Genomic DNA, 18,961 nt, shown 5'->3' with positions numbered 1-18,961 from the left:
TCGCGCCGCAGGCACGCTGCTCCGTGCTCTGCTGCACCGCACCTACAAGCAGAGCAAGCGACCCAACAACAAGACGTTCTGCGACCCGCTCGACTACGTAGGCGACTACGTGCTCAAGTTCATCATCTCGCAGTACCTGCTCGAGAACTGCGCCGTGAAGACCAAGGAGCAGCTGGCGCAGAGGCGCGCCCTGGTCGAGTGCCAGGAGGCGTACGCGCTGCTCGCGGTGCGAAACGGCTTCCACGAGGCCGTCTTCATCGACGACCGCCGGGACTGGGAGCACCTCAACGAGTACATCAAGAACGTCAAGGACGTACAGGTGAGACCCCAACCCCCAGCGGAGAACGCTATGATACGATCGAACCCGTGTATAACGAATCCGGATAAAACGAACGATTCGCCTTATCGAACACGAGCATTTATTTCACTGACCGAAACTCGTGTGCATGCAGTTTCGGTCGCATACGCAATTCGTATGCTTTCCTGCAACAAATTCGTTACTGGTTTGTCGTCCATGCTGCTCCCCATAACGAACTGGGCGTTCCATATATCGAATTCGGGGTCGCCGTGGTTAAGGCGCCTCTCCTGGTGATTCAGAAAACATCTTGCCCCTACAAAAATGCAGATTGAGTTTTAATTGACCTGGAACCGAGCATGTATTGAGTCAATTGCAGGTCAATTCAACCGCATTGTCTATTGCGTCAGCTCGGTACAGATTTAATTGACTAAAGGTAAGAAAGCGCCAATTTACTCACACTCTATACGCATTAAATTGACTTTCCAAAAACTAAGAGTCAATTGACCCACACTGTATACGCGTTAAATTGACTTTCAATAAACTAAGTGTCAATTGACCCGCACTGTATATGCATTTAATTGACTTTCAAAAAACTAAGTGCCAATTGACTCACACTCTATACGCATCTAATTGACTTTAAAAAAACTAAGTGCCAATTGACTCACACTCTTTACGCATTTAATTGACTTTAAAAAATCTAAGCGCCAGTTTACTCACACTCTACACGCATTAAATTGTCTTTCAAAAAACTAAGTGCCAATTGACTCGAACTCAACGTATGCATTATTGACCGGCTACTGAGCCCTCTCAATATAGCATGCAGTGCTACCTCAAGTCTTTTACGTTTTATGCTTCTCTAGCTTGCGATATGACATTTCACTTTTTTTTGCATCACAGAGGTGTAATGTCCCAATGTACCTGGAATTAGTTTTCTTGCTTATATATAATAATGTTCTATATAGCTACAAAAGCACCATGAATAACGCATGTGCAGGGCATCTCCTTAGGTATAGGGCCAAGTTTCACCGCAGGATCTCCCTCCCGGCCGCCCCCCCTTTCTTCTTCGTTGTTGAGTACTAAAAAAAAGCAACGAAAAACGAAAATAAGCGAGCTAGGTGCTTTGATCGAAGGTCGCAAGATCGATGCTGCTGGTCCCCTCGGCTGTCGACGGGGTAAAGAGGAAGTTAACAGTTCTTTGAATGCAAGATCAAAGGTTTTTCTCACCATGAATTGTCAAAAAACATGCGTAGCCATATGACCCGCTATGACGGATCGTGTCGCGGTCAAGTGCGACACTAGCATTTGCTTCAATGATGCGCTAAAAGTTTGCCTTCCGAGATTAGCAAAAATACCGTTGATGCAATGTTTATCGGAATGTGTATTCAATGCTTTGACAAGCAGTGTCTTTATTATTATTATTATTTTATTACTATTTATTCATGAGAAGTACGATAAAAATGCGGATCGAGCACGTCGTGGTAGCCGGCTTACGCGAAAGGACTGCGGGTTCGACGAACGCGTCCTTCAATGGTCGTGCATTTTTAAGCCGCTCTCCCCGTGTGGGGAAAAGGCGCGCCCTATTGTTCCGAAACTCGCCTGTCTGGTAAGTCGCGGGCGGTATTCTTTGCACGTGGCGGGGACCATGAGGGGTGAAGAATTCGGAGAACGCATGTCGGAAACTTCCACTGCACAGGTGCAAAGAGGCCCGTCTACTGTTGCGATCAAGAAAATAACGCGGGAAAAGATCAATCTGTATTTTATAGGGTATTAATATTGCGCCATGAATACTTGAAATTTAGTTCACAAATAAGCTTCGCAGAATTTATTGGGAGTTACACCCGTGTAAATTTCTGACGGTCACTTTAGCTCTTGTGTATCCCTCCGCGCCGCACTTTCTTCTTCAGAATTGCTCACCAGCGTCGCGAGTGTGCATCGTGTTCGGCACTTGCGATCTCTCTTGCTCTGATTTCGTGGACAGCGAGTACCGCGATTTACACAGGCTATCAGCGAAAGTGTGAAGAAGCTACTTCGCTCATGTGCTGCAATTGTGGCCGTACATGGAAGTTTGTTTCGGCCAAATGGTTGTTCATCAGACCCACCATCGCAACTTTCCTGCGGCAAAATGGACACCTCAGCCTACATGCAAGACACCATCGCAGCGTCCTCTCTGCAAAGCTGCAGAGACACACCGTCACCTTGATGTGCGATCAGCATTTTCTGTATTTGCTGGATCTCCAAACCACGTGCCTCTGTTGATTATCTTTGAAGGTAAGTTTATCATTTTCACTGCCTTCGTACGTTCTATTCGAAAGTTATGAAAACTGAAAAAAAGTAGTGTGCGTTGGATGTTTTATCAGTATGCTACTGCGTAACTATTGTGGCTTACATTATTAAACCGTCCTCTTCTACCTATTTTATTTTTTATGACAAGATTTTCTCTCTTTTTTTGTATTTCTTTCAGGCAGGCTTCGCCCTCGTTATTCAGAATCAGGCGCAACGCCAACTAAATGATGGCATTCGTCTCTATTGGAGTTTTCATAAAAATAAATATAGATGTTAACAGATCTGTGTTTTCCATTTTGGCTTGAACACTTTACAGAACACCGAAGGTCAGCTGCAGATTACACAATGAATAAATCACGACATCGGCATCACTGTACATGTGCGTGTATGGTGTCGTTCATGTGAATAGTGGGCCCGTGTACTAATTTGCGACTTCTCTCCCAGTTTTTAACTTGTTCGTACGATTGAACCATTGAAACATCAGCGCCCGCCAGGAAAAACTCTCGCTAGGGCAAAGCATTGAAGGCGGCATGCAGAATTTCTTTCATGTTCGGCGCAGTAAATTCGAATGATCAGCCTTATGGCTAGCAAATGCTTAAAAAATACACTGATAGCATGTAATGTATATTATTGGGTACCACTTCTAAAACACAACATTTAAGTGGCTAGTTTTCAAGAATTGTCGCAAATAGCCTACGTTCTTAAACGCGGAGGAACTCAGCCACCATTTTTCACAATTGCGTAACGCGCCTGCATACCTGATGCTTTTTACTGAACACAATAAGGGTTGAATATACACTCCCCTAAACTGTTTCAATTGAAACTGAGTACACACAGTCAATAGCTGATCAAAAGCTCCTTTTGACTCGCACAAAAGACGCTAAACTGACACGCAAAATATGATTTTCAATAGAAACACGGTGGCCAATATCCTTGTGTAACTCAATAGAAAAAGTCAATTGGCGCTCAATTGGTGCTCACAAAAGACGCTAAATTGACACGCAAAATATGATTTCCAATAGAAACACGGTGGCCAATATCCTTGTGTAACTCAATAGAAAAAGTCAATTGGCGCTCAATTGGCGCTCACAAAAGACGCTAAATTGACACGCAAAATATGATTTTCAATAGAAACACGGTGGCCAATATCCTTGTGTAACTCAATAGAAAAAGTCAATTGGCGCTCAATTTAAACACAATACATCCTATAGAGAAAAGTCAATTTAGCCTTAATTAAACCTCTATAAGCATTTTTGTAAGGGTGCGGTTCGTGTGCAGCGCCGGTACATTGAGAGAAAGAGATTGGATGAGCTTCTGTCTCTTCACCGGATATAAAGGATTCGTATATAACAAACTCTTCGCGAAAGTTGAGCTTAAACTTGAGCTTGAATATGTTGAATTAGTTTATATATAGAGCTATCCTTATCACGCACAACCACGATTTGTTGCAGTTGGATCTAAGATACCGCACTAATTTATTGCATTGTTTAGATACTGCACTTCCCTTTATCGCAAACTGTCTTATTGTATTATTGTGCGTTTATTGCGGCCGTTGCGGATATGGCATTAAACTGAAAGATTGTAGTCGACGGACCTATTTCCGGTCACGACGGTCGGCTTCCAATAAGAACGAAATGCACAAAGGCTTGTGTACCATGAATGGCTTGGGTGAATGTGACAAGAACCAATAATATTCTAAAGGCATCCACCACGGCTTCCCCCGCTAACCACACTGTAGTTTCGCAACATTGTTCCCCATAATTCAATTAATTATATCTTTACCGGGCTTAAAGGGACATTTAAAAAAAAACGATCTTTTTATTGTATTAGTAAGTTGCTCTTTCACGATCCCGAAACCACTGCGTGCTCTTGCCGCGAGGAGACGCTTGATAAGCAAGAAAACGCACAAAAAGAAAATGCGGGTGGCGACGCCGCCTTTAAATTCCCGCACCAATCGCCGTAACGTCACATGGTCTACGCAGTTCCTAATCGGTAAAAATAAACATTGACCCTTGAGGAGGACAGAGACTTAACGTACGAAGTTTCAGGAAAACTCGTTGAGCCAATGTGGCCAAAACATTAAAAAAAAAATACTTTGAAATCCGCCACAGTGCGATGACGTACGTGCGCGGATATTTCGGCGCGAAATTTTAAAATGAAGCTTTGACCTTGAATTTCTCTTCTATTAGCAAATCTATGATGGTGAAATAAGCGAAAGTAAAGTTTACAGAGTATAATTTACAGTCTAAACTGATTTATCTCTTCATTGCAGTGCCCCTTTAACTTTAAAACTATAGCGCCTTTAACTTTGGAACATTGGTTACTTATGATTGCTTATATTTAAGCGACGAATATGTGGACTGTACTGCTTTTTATACTGACGTGGTCCGCAGTATGAATCAACAAATGAATGAATGAATGAATGAATGAATGAATGAATGAATGAATGAATGAATGAATGAATGAAATGTCCAAGGTGAGTAACGTTTTCCTCTTGTGTCTCTCCTACACCCGTTCATGTCCCGGACAACCTGCTGCAGACCCTGAAGCAGCTGAGCGAGGTGGAGAAGCGTCGCTGCTTCATCCAGAACTTCTTCCAGTCCGTGGCCGGCGCCGTGTACGTGGACAGCGGCTACGACCTGCGCACCGTCGAGCGCGTCTTCCTGCCCATGCTCAAACCGTTCCTCGACGAAGTGCTCGAAATGGAGCTCGGAGACTGAAGCAACCTTCTAGTCCTCCTACGTATAGGTGGTGTTTCTGAAACATATAGCCTCCGTGACGAGTTTCCTGGCCTCCGCTACGCGCGCATTCGGTCAAAGCGTAGCCTCCGAGATCTGATTACGTTATCCAGAGCTGTCGCCAAGGCGTGCGTCTAGACACCACCTTGTACTTTACTATACCTCTACGCCACTCTGTCGAGTCTACTACGGCATATGGAGGAAGAAGTAAGCTAGGAGAGGGCATAACGTCACGTAGCTCAGCCTTGGCAAGCGGAACTCTCCGTGAAGCCATTTCCTTTCGGTTTTTCTTTTCCTTGCAGTATCTACCCTACATGTGCACTCTTATTGCGATCAGAGTATTGGCCGAGGTCATGCTGTTACGTGGTGATCACGTGTGAGGTCGTTACTTAAGGCTTCAGTCATGTTGCTCAACGCTCTCTCAGGATAGTTCCTTCCGCTGTGTTCAGATCTAACCTGGCACCTTTTCGTCAACGTGTTACGTGCATTTCCAAGTGATAAAGCCAGGAGTACGGCTCGTCTCGGTACACTCCGGCAACCAAATTATGCACACGGTGCTAGAGTGGACAGTGTTTTTTTTCTTCTTTCTTTTTTTACTCCTTCATTTTGATTACCTGTTAGATGTGTTCTCTTACATGCGTTTTCATTTAGCACTGATCTTACACGTAGTGAATCGAGCGTTGTAACGTGTGCTCTGAGCTTGGTCCACACGAACTGAGATCAAACTAGTTTTAGCTGTGATGCACTTGTTTGACGCGCATGCATGTCACGTCACGCTAAGTCTTTCTTTGTATTAAAAAAAATAAATAAATACATAAAGTTGACCTCCGCGTCTTTTGTTCGCTCTTTCAATCATAAGTGGTGTTGTCTTGCATTTGCACTCTTTACGTTATGTGACTATTATTTATTCATCAGTACCATACAGGTCCCTCGTGAGGCATTGTTTAAGGGGGACAGTACAGCAAACACGTAATAGAGATAAATATACAATAACACCGTAACAAGGTAAGACATCGATTGGCGCACAAGATATAACTGAACTCACGAACGTAAAATATACTAAAAAGCAAAGTATAGCGTGCTAAAATACATATTAGTATAATACAAAATATAATGTAAAAGCAACCAGTTAAACAGAAAATGAAAACAACTAAGAAAAGATTGTCTTCCGCGAAGAAAGGTATACAAAGAAAGAGCAAACAGGTGAACAAAAACAAAAAAAAAACCTATCTGCAACAGTACTACAGGAACGAATGTGAAAAATGTCAGGCACTAGATTTTGCTTCATAGATATTTCTTAAGATTGTCCAAGAACTTTGCGTGACCTCGCTCTGATGCAAGATCATCTATCTGGTATAGGTAATTTCACGAACGAACAGCTCTCCTCTTAAATACGAATATTTTCATTTTAAAGAAAGGACTCTAGCTATAATTATTATGCAGAGATAAATATACAGCGGAAATTTCGCCACCGACGCAAGAATCGCGGGCGCAGGGGGGCTGGATGGGGAGGACGCAAAGTCTCATAGCTTGCACGTGAAGTGACCTCCCCGAAAGAACTTGCCACCCGGCCACGCACACCGGCACTGTTGTGATATAGTGATTTTTGGGACGTTAAACCCCAACAATTATATTATTATATGACAGGGGCTGCAGGTTAGGCCGTACTGCAGTGCATGAGAAGCCTACCGCTCGCGATGATGACCGCGTGGGCACAGTAGACGCTGTCGGTCAGCAACCCGCAAGCGCGGTTCCTGCCGCGGTGAATTTCAAAAGCACTGTAGCAGTGGGGTCAGAAGTTGAACACATTCACAGTCACTGCACCGACTTCTCGGTTTGTACTCGGGCGTTGTCCTTTTCGCTAGCGTGACTTCTCGCGTTCCTCGAAAACGAGTCGCCGTTGAACAACCCGCAGAGGCCACCCTGGCTAGGGGAAGCTGCAGAGGCAGCCATGGGAGTCGACAGGGGGGTGCAAAAGGGGCACTTTTCCCCCTCAAGCCACACCAGCACTTGCCCCCACCCAAGCTACACCATCGCTCGCCCCCTCCCCCAGGCGCGATGCAACAGTGCTTTGCACCCCCCAGGACAAAATCCTGCCGACGCCATCTCACCCTCACTGTCCATCACGTGCTGTCCTCGTCTTTTGCTCCTCGGCTTCCACCCCTACTTCCCCGACCCGCCGACCGGCGTTCGTGTGTCGGGCGTCCACGCTTGACAGCTACGGTCAGCAGTGACTTTCCTTTCTTCCTGGCCTTCTATTTATTTGTTTGTGTATATTTTTTTCTGAGCAACTTTTTTTTCTTTCCGACAACGAAAGCTGCACGCGCTAGCAGTTCAAATAACTCCACCGCCGCCTTCACCGCCAGCAATTACATGCTGTTCTGTTTGGTCTGTGTCCCCCGTCAGAGCCGACTCAGTAGGGTGGCTTTCAGAGAGGACACAGCGAAGGGGTATTCAGCCTTCGCCTTTACTTTCTTTAAAGTTATCCTTGGTGCAGAAGTTGTCTGCGCGAACCTCGTAACGCTGCTTGGAGCATTCTGGTCTCAGAGCAGAGATCCAGGCGGTCGAACAAGCGTGCGACCTTAGTGGAACAAAAGTTCGGGAAATAACGTTTCAGAGATCAGCGACCTAAAATATTATATCGCGTTTCACTGGAGCCAGTTCATAACGCTTTTAGATCTTGAAGCAGGGATCCTCTGTCGTTACCATGCGCGTTCGAGTGGCGAAAGTTTGAATCACATACGAATTTTAGAGAAGAGTGACCTTCGAATATCGTCTTTTTTTTTTTTTCAGGCTAACATGGAATATCTAATCGAATGCAAAACGAAACGCAAAACTCTCGTAGAATTCGTAAAACAAAAAAAGAAAGAAAAAAAGGTACGTGTAAATCATTCGATTAACCGTTGCTACAACTCAAGTTACGAACACATGCTAACATAGCCCAATTCATCGTTTTCCGAAGTCATTTTATACGAGCACTTCGTAAATACGTTGATAAAAGAGAGTCTGGTCAACTAAGGGATTTCAATAGTTCTAATATAACAAAAAACTTAATGTTGCAGGATTCATAGAATATTCGCACACTGTGCAATGACAATCGCGGGTGTCCGGTTACGCAGTGTCACGCAGCCATCCCACTTCCGACGCGGATCTCGGAATCAGTGGTCGAGAATATCGGACCACACAATGCTCAGCGAGGTAATGGTTTCAACTTCCTGAGGATTCTACCACGGCCGCTTCTATGTAAACGCACGTCGCGCGTTTTCGTTGAGCGGTCGTGATTCTACATACACACACTACACAAGGACCGAGTCCTCGAAACCGTTCTCCCTGAAACGACGCAACTCAGTTAAAACCTAATAAAAAAAATAGCGCAGCTTGCGCAAAGTCGCGTAAGGCTGGGTCACTACAGAGCTGGCGGACTAGAAGCAGAGAAGAAGATAACGAAGAGAGCGCGTGCCAGTTCATGAAGATGATAGTTTTTCTACGCCACACTGCAAACTCTACCTTTCTCTCTCTGTGTTCATTCCTATCGTTTCTTTTTTTGTGTATATTGCTTTAAATCTCTTTGTCTTTCTATCTATTTCTTTCTCTGTCTTTCTGTCTTTTTCTTCCCTTTCTTTTCTCTTTCTTTCTGTGTCTGTTTCTATTTGTGTGCAGTCGGCCTCTCGCCTTCTATCTTTTACCTACTTATCTCTTGCTTTCTACCTTTTTCTCTCTCTGTCTTTTTCTTTCGCTTTCTGTCTTTTTCTATCTTTCTTCCCTTTCTTTCTCTATTTTTTTTTTCTATTTCCTTCATTATATGTCTGTTTCTCTCTATTTCTCTCTTTGTGTAATCGGTCTCTCGCCTTCTATCTTTTTCTCTTTCTTCCCTTTCTTATTTCTCTCTCTCTCTCTCTCACTGTACTCGTTCTCCCATCCTCCTCTCCCTCCTCCTAACCCTCACATCTCTCCTCCTTGCCCTCACTTCTCTTTCCAGCCACCTTGCTGTACCATGTACAAGGCTATGCTGCTGCTCAACCAGCGTGCCCGAATAGCCGAGTGGTTAGGACGCTCGCATTCGAATCGTGGGTACGCTAGTTCGAATATAGCCTCGGCATGGAAAGTTTTATCGCGAAAACTTTCTCTTTCTCGTGCTTTTTATTTATTTCTTTCCCTCTCTCTCTTTAATCGTTCTCTCGCCCACCAAGTTATTTCATCCCTCGCCGCACAAATCGACGCACGTGTTCTGCAGAAGCGGAAGAGGAAGGCGATGAAGAAGATGACGAAGATATGGCGCATGCCGATTCATGATGATGACAATTTTCTATCCACGACACGCGACCAACCTCGACCTTAACAGCTCTGCTGCAAAAAATGTAAGCTACGCCCACAAAACCGCGGCGCTCCATACCATTCACCTGTGAAAGACAGTCGTTCTGGTTTCCGTTCGAACCGTATTTTTTCTCGGCTTATGTAACTACTACACACACTTAGAGTTAAATGTTTGTCGTTACTTACTAAAACATTAGGTTTGGCAGAGCACCGATGTCAGAATCACTGGCGAAATTTACCAGGCCGTTAAACGTGCGCCTTGGAAAACCTGAGCACCTCAAACTGTGGGCACAAGGCATTTGCCTACGTAAGAGACTTTCTCTCGAAGCGTCAGGCCTTCCTCAAAATTGAAGGTGACGAATGTGGTCCATACACTATGGGCACACGGGGTACTCCCCAAGGAGCGGTCTTGTCGCCGCTTCTCTTCAACATTGCCATGATGCAGCTTCCACATCAATTGGCCCGGGTGGAAGGAATTCATCACGCACTCTACGCGGATGATATAACAATTTGGACTACTGAAGGGAGCCTTGGAGAAATGGAGGACCGCCTACAGCGGGCCGCCTCCATCGTCGATAGCTATGCAATCGGCTGTGGTACGTCTCCAATGCGCGCCTGCAAAATCGGAGCTTTTGCACGTCAGAACAGATCCGAAAGACAACACGAGATTGCGTATCTCTTTGATGGGAGCTCCTATCAGAGAGGTCGAAGAGATCCGGATCCTGGGCTTGTTCATCCATAACAGACTCAGACCGGAATCCACCATCACCAAACTTAAACGCATAGGCGAACAGGTCGGACGTATGATCCACCGCGTTTCCAACAAACGCGGCGGGTTGCGGGGCAGGGATGCGCTTCGGCTTGTCCATGCCTTTGTAATCAGCCGGATCCTCTACTCCGGACCCTACCTTCGCACTACGAAGCAACACGATCAACGCATTGACGCCATCATTAGGAAGGCTACAAAGCGAGCTTTGGACCTCCCGGTAACTACCTCCAATGCCAAATTGTCGGCACTGGGGGTGCTCAATTCCTACCAGGAGTTGAAGGAGGCCCACCTCGTAAACCAATATACGCGACTTTCGGAGACTGTATCTGGGCGCCGCCTGTTAGACCGCTTGCACATAAAACATGACTGCATTCCAGAGGAGACATGCCGAATTCCAGAGCTGTGGCGCCACAAGCTCTGGGTTTCTCCACTACCTCACAACATGCACTCGCAGACACACGAAGGCAGACGAGGGGCGCGCTCTCGGGCCCTCGAACACCAATATGGATCCAAGCAGGGTGTATACTACGTTGATGTGGCAGGACCTTCGCCCACCGGATTCTACACGGCCGCCGTAGTTCACCAGGACCAACGCGTTAATGGGCTCTCCTATCGGGCTATCAACTCCGCGCGGGCAGAGGGTAGCAATAGCGCTTGCCGCCTCGGACACGAACTCGAGGGTGATCATCACAGATTCGCGCAGAGCCTGTGAAAACTACCTGGCGGGCGAGGTCTCATCTTTAGCCTACGAAATTCTAAATCGAGCCGCGAGGGATTCGGACCCCTCACCTAAACGCATCATTTGGACTCCGGGCCACCAGGGCCTTCGAGGTAACGAGGCTGCGGACGCGGCCGCCCGCGCACTTATCCCCCGGGCACCTCACCCAGGCTTTTCCGGCTCAGAGATGCAACCGCTTCTGCGATTCAAAGAAATTCTGGCTCACTATTGCGAACGCCATCGGCTTTTCCCTGTCCCTGCTAAGGGCCTGAGTGAAGCCGATGAACGAACCTTAAGGCGCCTGCAGACCAACACCTTGTTGTGTCCTGCAGTAGTAAAACATTTTGACCCGAAAGTTGATGGGCGGTGCCCTCACTGTGGGGAAGTCTCCGATAACTTTCACATGGTTTGGGCATGTCAGTTGAATCCTTCCATTCCCCTTAATCCTTCGCCTACTAGAGAGGCATGGGAGGCAGCCCTACTCAATTGCTCAGGCCTGGAGTCTCAACGGGCTCTAGTCCAACGGGCGCGGGTAGCGGCGTTGTCCAGCGGAGTCCCGGAATAAGAACTCCCCCTATGTAAAGGGTCCTTTTGGGCCTGCAAACTCTCATTTTATTGAATAAAAGTTTTTCACACACACACACGTGCGCCTGTATGGGAAAGTCAACCATATATGAAACACTGGCCTTTGAGTTGAGCTGAAAAAGGTTTAACGAGTCCATTTCTGTTCTTCACACTTCCGGGACAGCGCACTGCTCTCCCGTATATAGTATAGAGAGCATTCCGAAGCGTCAACCATTTTTAGATGCGAAGCAACTTTTGCGCTGGGCTTTGTCCATAGTTCCATTGGCGACCGTCCGCTTTCTAAAACCTACCATAGCCATCTGTAACGTATTGAGCGTGCGCTCGCTCCAAGGAGAAATCTCCTTCGTCTTGCTCTTCGACCGACTTGATGATGATACGTGCAGAGCACTTTAGGGGCCTGGGCTGCCGTATGCTGTCCTAGCTTGGCGTAACGCAGACAAAACCATGTGTGTCGGCACGCGCTAGCGCGTTCTGGCCTGTGTAAGGGGCTGGGCCTCTCCCCCTTACACTCTCAGCAATCACGTGATGGCGTCGGGGAACGAGATTCTGCAGACGCGCGATGAACCCGCGTGGCGCGCTCCAACACGAGTTCGGGACGACTAACAGCAACAGCAACTATGAATTCATGGTGTGCTCCACATGCAAGGACGCGTTAACATCGGGCAAGGTGCCTGTGATGAACGGAACTTTAAGTCGACCCTTGCGCTCCTTCGCATCCCCACATGGTTCCCTTAGGGGGGAGATGGTGAATGTTTTTTCTAAACACAGAATTCGACGTTATCATTCTTCATCTAGTCCGCGGAGAGCTCACCGCTCTCTCGTCCTCTAAATCGTCCTATATTTTCCTGGGCGCTTAAAAGGCAGACACAGATAGCGACGAGTTGCTATCACAGGCGATCCAGATCGAAGGCAGTAAGTTCTAAATCTATGTATATTGCAATGTGATATGCTCTGAAATTCATGCGTGAATTCAGAGTCCGGATCCATCTTTTCTGACGTCATCAAGAACATGTTCCACTATTACTGGCCCGAGGAATTCTAAAGTTACAAAAAAATCACTAACGTCCAGAAAAATTCCCTCCAAACATAATCTGGAGCAACGCATTAGTCCAGATGACAGTCGTGAAAGAAGTAGCGGTATACTGCCTCGCGTGCATTCTCTCTCACACCGGTCTGAGAAAGTACGGACCAGGTATGTAAAAAGAGCGTTAACATCTTTAATTTACAAGGCAGCCACGGTGAGGCGCACTTAGTCGAGGACACCTTCAGCTCGGGCCGCGTCCTGGGCCCTGGCGACCAGCCTTAGCTGATCGTCGAGGTTGGAGCTGGCCAAGGCTATCTCACAAAGGTCGTGGGATATGGTTAGGGTTGGATGGTATCAGTGGCGATTTTCAGCAGCCTCGTACCATATGTTGGATGGACCCGAGTTCTCTGCAGAAGCGGAATTGCGGAGAAGATTGAGTATGAGCGGTGTGGTGATATCTGGTTGGGTGTGGAAATGTGTTGACCTGTAGAGCCCGGAGTAATAATCTCTCCTGCTCTCTGTAGGTAGCTACGACTTGTGTGCGGGAGGGTATGTTCCGCGGGTGATCTTATAATGCTGTGTAATGTAATGGTACGTGACTAGAGGATGCATGCGTTCGGCTTCCTCGGCGTCGGCTCGTTGGATCAAATATCGAGCCACGAGGCTGGCGATCTCGTTGCCAGGAATGCCGTGGTGAGCCCAAGAAAGCTTTTTTTAAAACCTCCTTGGGTGAGCCGACGCCCAGATGATCAAGACTGGTCTCGTTGGAGGGGGGGGAGGGGCTTAACCCCCCCCCTCCAACGAGACCAAATTTGCATGCGTACATATACAAAAGAGCCGGGCTAGTTAATAAGCGTTCATAGTAAATTTACAGCGCGAAAAAACGAGACAGAAGAAATACTACATAGGACAAGCGCTGACCTGTGTAGTATTTCTTCTCTCTTGTTTTTTCGCGCTGTAAATTTACTATGTACATATACAAGCACACATACAAACACACTCACGAACGTACATAAAAGTGTGGTTGGAACCCCCCTCCCCCCCGAAAAAAATTTCCGGCTACGCCACTCTTCTTGAGTGATGAGGTATGGAGCAAATGTGCTGTTTTCAGCCCCTGTTTCGAATGTCAGCGTGTATACCGTTCTTAGTAGACACTGAGGTCCTGTTTGTTCATAAAAGAAGTACGAGAGAAGTTGCGGAGCATTTATCCAGAAAAGCAGGAGACTGTGTTAACCTTTCTTGGCTTGTTAATCAGGAGTGGGTGGGGGAGAGCTGATAAGCGGAGATAATCTGATCAACGTTTCTTGCGCAAACTTTACAAAAAGGAAATTGAAGGCTGTAACTCGCTCATGTGTTTTGCGCTCATGCGTTTTGTACGTCTCTGGTCACAGTCTTCAGTCTATTTTTTGTAAAGTTGGCGCAAGAAACGTTGATCATGTTTAACCAACTAGCCAATTGTTAAGTTTTCCTTGAGATAATCTGACGTGCTTACACAAGGCCATGTTTTTAAGAATGACAAGTGTATCATTTTCACAAAAGAGCATGCGCCGCGCGTTTTATCTTTTGTTTGTTTGTTTGTTTGTTTCTTCGTTTAAAAAATCAACATGTCATTTTTCGAACTCAGTTGCAAATACAGCGCCGTGAGGGTCACTTCTTTTTGCTTTGTCTCGCGTCTGCAGCGCTGTTTTATATTTATCTTTGAGCGAAACGGCCCCGATGCATTCTCATCATTGGACATAGCATTTATATGAATTCGACGTCCGCAGCTCGCTTCGGTTGTCAAGTTTGTGTAATGAACACCGCGCAGCCCGAGTTTTTAGTGCACTGCAATGCAGAGCAAAGTGTTTGTTCCAGCTCGTTGGTCAGACATACTGGCATATAGTCACTTATATACACAAAAGAAAATCACCGCCCGAGCACTTCGTGCGTGCAGATGGTTAATCAATTCAGCCGAAACGTGCGCGGCCCCGGTGTCTATCACGAGCTGGGATCTATCGCAGTTTGTTCTGTTGTAGCTTTTGATTGCTTTATCACCACATTTAGGCCCGCCACGGTGCACGGTCTAGCAGTTTTGGTGCTCGACATGCTGACACGAAGGTCGCGGGATCGAATCTCGGCCGCGGAGACTGCATTTCGGTGGAGGCGAAATACCCGAGGCCCGTGTACTTATAGGTGCACGCTACAGAACACCAGACGGTCAAACTTTCCGGAGCCCTCCACTATCTGCGTCCCTTATAACCCCAACATTTAATAATGTCACCACATTTAAGACATGCATGCTTCAAACTTCGCGTTTGGTTACGGTTAGCTTAAAGGATATTAAGTACACCTCAAGGATTTTATCGGTAGCGATTCATACTGCGGCGGGTGTCATCCCTAGCTATTATATAATGACAACTTATGTATAGAGAAACTATAGTCGTGCAAGCGCGAAGACCCTTGGTATAGCGTGCGTTAGCCTTTGCTTCCTCATTTTCAGTGGACCAGTGGCGAGGCAGTAGTGGGGCATGCCCAATTTCTGCCACATACCCGTTCCTGATGGTGATGGTATGCTTTATGCGCACTCACGGACCGCCACATTTTCCCACCGCCATAGTCACACACAGCTTCGACGTAAAAATTAAGGCAGGCAAACCCTTTATCGGGACGCGATACCAGCCTTCGGACGGCAAAGTTCAAGCCCTGCGCGATTTTCCAACGTCACCTCGCAAGCTGCGCGAGTTCCTTGGACTGCTGAACTTTTACCGTAGTTTCCTGCCTAATGTAGCTCGCATTATTCAGCCATTCAACGACATGTTCAAGTCAACCAAAGCACCGTCAGCCCGCCTTGGGCAAAAGACATGTCCTATTCTGAATGTGTTAAAATGAGCCTCTTCCTGCCTGCGAGGTCTGTGGCAGAAAGCTAAGAATAGCAAATGTTACTGAGTACTAATACCAGAGTATTGAAGGACTTTGCTAACACTACGCACTACAGCAAGCGCACAGACAGTGCGTCAGGGACGTAGCCAGAATTTTTTCGAGGGAGCGGGGGGGATTCAACGAACTTTTTATGTATGTTCGTGCGTTTGTATGTGTGCGTGTATACGTGTATATACACATGCAAAATTGAATAATTTCGGTGAGGTTGAACCCCTCGACCCCTCTTGGCTAAACCAATGCTGGGCGTTAAAGAAAAATTTTGGCATCTCAGCGAAAACCTGAATCACTGGCGTAGCCACAAGGAGGGGGAGGGGGGATTAAACCCTCAGCCCCCCCCCCTGAAATTCCGCGTCTTCCTAAATTTCGCGTTGACTGCACTCACTGAGAACTACCGGTATGAAAAAAGTGCGCTAATAACGTTACGCCTGTTTTCGTAGATACACGCACATGTTTGATAGAGGCTTCCACAGTCGACAGAGATAAGGACAGTCGTCTAGAGCGCGCTACTGACGCCAAAAACAGCTGCCAAAGAACTATAGGCGACTAGAAGGACCGAGGACGAACGAATGAATAACATTATTTATTACAAGGAAGGAAACGGAGGTGCTCGGTGGGTATTTCAATACTCTCAGTGGCCTCTATTCTTTCTCTATTCTTTTTTTTCTCCCCTCCCCCTCCCCTCCCCGTGTAGGGTAGCAAACCGGGTGCAACCTGGTTAACCTCCCTGCCTTTCCTTCGCTTTTATCTCTCTCTCTCTCTCTCAGTGGCCTGGCCTGCCCAGCTTACCCGCCGCGGTGGCCTAGAGGTTATGGTGCTTGACTGCTGACCCGAAGGTCACGCGATCGAACCCCGTGGCCGCATCTCGATGAAGGCGAAATGCTAAAGGCCCGTGGGCTTTGATTTAGGCGCACGTTAAAGAACCCCGGGCTGTCGAAATTTCCGGAGCCCTCGACTACAGCGTCTCTCATAATCATATCGTGATTTTGGGAAGCAAAACACCAAAAATTAGTACTACATTATGACCTGTCCAGCCTGATCCATATAAGGACCTTCTGCACCTCAAGGTCAGCGCAAGAGCGAGGATGTCCTCCCAGGGCTCCCCAAGCAAGATCAGCACCAACGGCGAATCAATAGTTTTGAGGTCTTTTGTCGCACTCCCATGTTACGTGAGGCAGTGAAGTCCAGGACCGCCACCACGAGCAAGAGTTACTATATAAGGTTGGGTTTATTTATCGGCTGTATGGGTCTGTATTCTTCAGTCTTTTTTGCGTCTCCTGTCGAGTTCTTAGCTGGTGCTCCAGGATATCGCGAACCAGTTGGGGATCGTCGGCGTCGGCCGCGTCAACCCCAGAAAATTATCACGTGATGACGTCACATATCAGCAAAAATCGTGACCTCGTTATGACGTCACATGATGCTGTCGTCACATGACTTCGTCGCTTGGTCAAAGGCGTGCCGACCACGGAGGCAGTGCAAAACCGCGTCAGGTGCCGAGAGCTTTCGGACTAATACATTGACTAATAATAAAAAGAACGTATAGCTTTCACCCTCGAGTCATCTAAGGCGAGTGCATGTATCTCCGTAAACTGGTCGGAGAAATTAAGGAGGGTGACGCATCGTCGGTCCAAAACCTGGTAGAGCCTAGAAAAGACCAGGCCCGTGCATGTCCAAATCCAGCCGATTTCGCCCATCACGTCATCGCAATAATGTAAGCAACGCGTGCCTCGCGCGATCAAGACGGGTGCACTGAACTCCGTACGCGATACTGCCAGAATTTTCAAAAAATTTTCCTCATCCGGAAAGAGCAATCACATTGGTATGGGCACCGGCTCATGCTCGGCGGGCCTGGAAACGAAACGGCAAACGCGCTTGCCCGTGCATGCACTGATTAACCATTCTGTGTCAAAAGAACATGACATCGACTGGGCCAGTGCGCATGTGATAGCCACTGAAAGAAATCTAACCTCGCGACTTCATCTCGAGTCATTGCTATAATCCAAACCACTGATACCACTCTAAATCGCAATGACGGCACCCTTCCTTCTGTTTACGCACGCTGTTTGCGCCATCTATTTGCACGTACATAATCAGCCCCCATTCTTTCATTGCTTCATTTGTGAACAAGGCCCCCGTACGGGAGCCGAAACGTCTGTTATTTTTAAGTGTTTTTGGGTCGGCGTCGTCTTACTTTTGACCACTGATTAACCAGGGCTAAATGTGAGCACCCCTGTACTTTAACGGGAAACACTCCCCTTTCATAGGATGTATTAGACTACTAAAGGAAGGAGTGCCGAAAATAAAAGATTTCCCGTCCCACTCCAGCCTCAGCTTAGAACTGTCTTGGACTCTGCGCAGAAACGCTTTAGCTTGGGCCAGTTGGCGCATTCTAGAACACTTAGCAGGGCAGCGCCAAAGGACACGGACAAAGAAGAGTGGTGCACAGGACGGGGGCAATTCTGTGCCCCTTCCTGTGTACTGCTCTTCTTTGTCCGCCTCTTTTGGCGCTGTCCTGCCAAGTGTTCTGCGCAGAATGCAGGCAAAATACACCAATCTCTCCGTATATGTTAACAGGTATAGCATCCAAGAACTTGGACAGCGGACTCTAGTTCGTGCGGTCATCCTCGAGCAGACTGGCAGCATCTATTTTGGTCCTGCCAGAATAAGCCGCCCCCCACCTTTTTCTCGCCCTCGCGCTGCCAATTGCTAGCATGCCGGTTAGCTCAATTAGTAGAGCGACCGCACCGGAAAGGCGTTGGTCCCGGTTTCGATGTCTGGACCAGGACGAATTTTATTCATTTAGAAGCGTTCCTTTCTGAGAAATCCGTATGATTTCCTTGTGGCTTCGTGCTACAAACGGGCCGTTGTCAATTATCCTTTTCACAACCCTTCCACCACCTTCCGGGGTTCCGCAGAACTCATTTGCATGAACGCACGGTACTAAACAAAAGTTCACCGTAAACCAAACGGACGGCACGATGCGCTTCAGTTTAGCTCGTCCTTTTCAGCCATGACTCCAGTCTATATGGAGCTTTGTTGCTGCTTCAGTGCTCGTGGACTGTCGTGTTCTTTCCAGTTTCTATCTCTTCTTGCCTACAATGAACCTTTAATTTCCATTCCCTCGATACACCCCTACCCTCCCTTCTTCCTCTAACACTGCTGAATAACTCATCTCGACAACGCTTCTCAAAGTTCTGACATTCACTGTGAATTACTACCTCTAATAACAATGGTCCACATCGCTGGTACAATGGTTACGGTGCTCGGCGGCCGCTGAGCCGAAAGTCGTGGATTCGATTCCCGCCCCGGCGATGGC

At 47.2% G+C, this 18,961-nt stretch overlaps 1 protein-coding gene and 1 pseudogene across 1 annotated transcript; both read left to right on the top strand.

Moving 5' to 3' along the window:
• Positions 1-11: 11 nt before the first annotated feature.
• On the top strand, positions 12-6,153 carry LOC119372035 (uncharacterized; the record flags this gene model as incomplete). Its single annotated transcript, XM_037642476.1, is given in 2 exon segments — positions 12-319; positions 5,122-6,153. Coding segments are annotated over 2 exon segments (488 nt in total), but the record flags the coding sequence as incomplete, so codon positions are not given.
• Positions 6,154-10,001: 3,848 nt separating this feature from the next.
• On the top strand, positions 10,002-11,685 carry LOC119406454 (uncharacterized; annotated as a pseudogene).
• The last annotated feature ends 7,276 nt before the right edge of the window (positions 11,686-18,961 follow it).

This window comes from Rhipicephalus sanguineus, chromosome 10 (assembly GCF_013339695.2).
Source record: "Rhipicephalus sanguineus isolate Rsan-2018 chromosome 10, BIME_Rsan_1.4, whole genome shotgun sequence".
Taxonomy (NCBI): domain Eukaryota; kingdom Metazoa; phylum Arthropoda; class Arachnida; order Ixodida; family Ixodidae; genus Rhipicephalus; species Rhipicephalus sanguineus.
The sequence above is the reverse complement of the archived record's forward strand: the minus strand, read 5'-3'. Positions and strand labels throughout refer to the sequence as shown.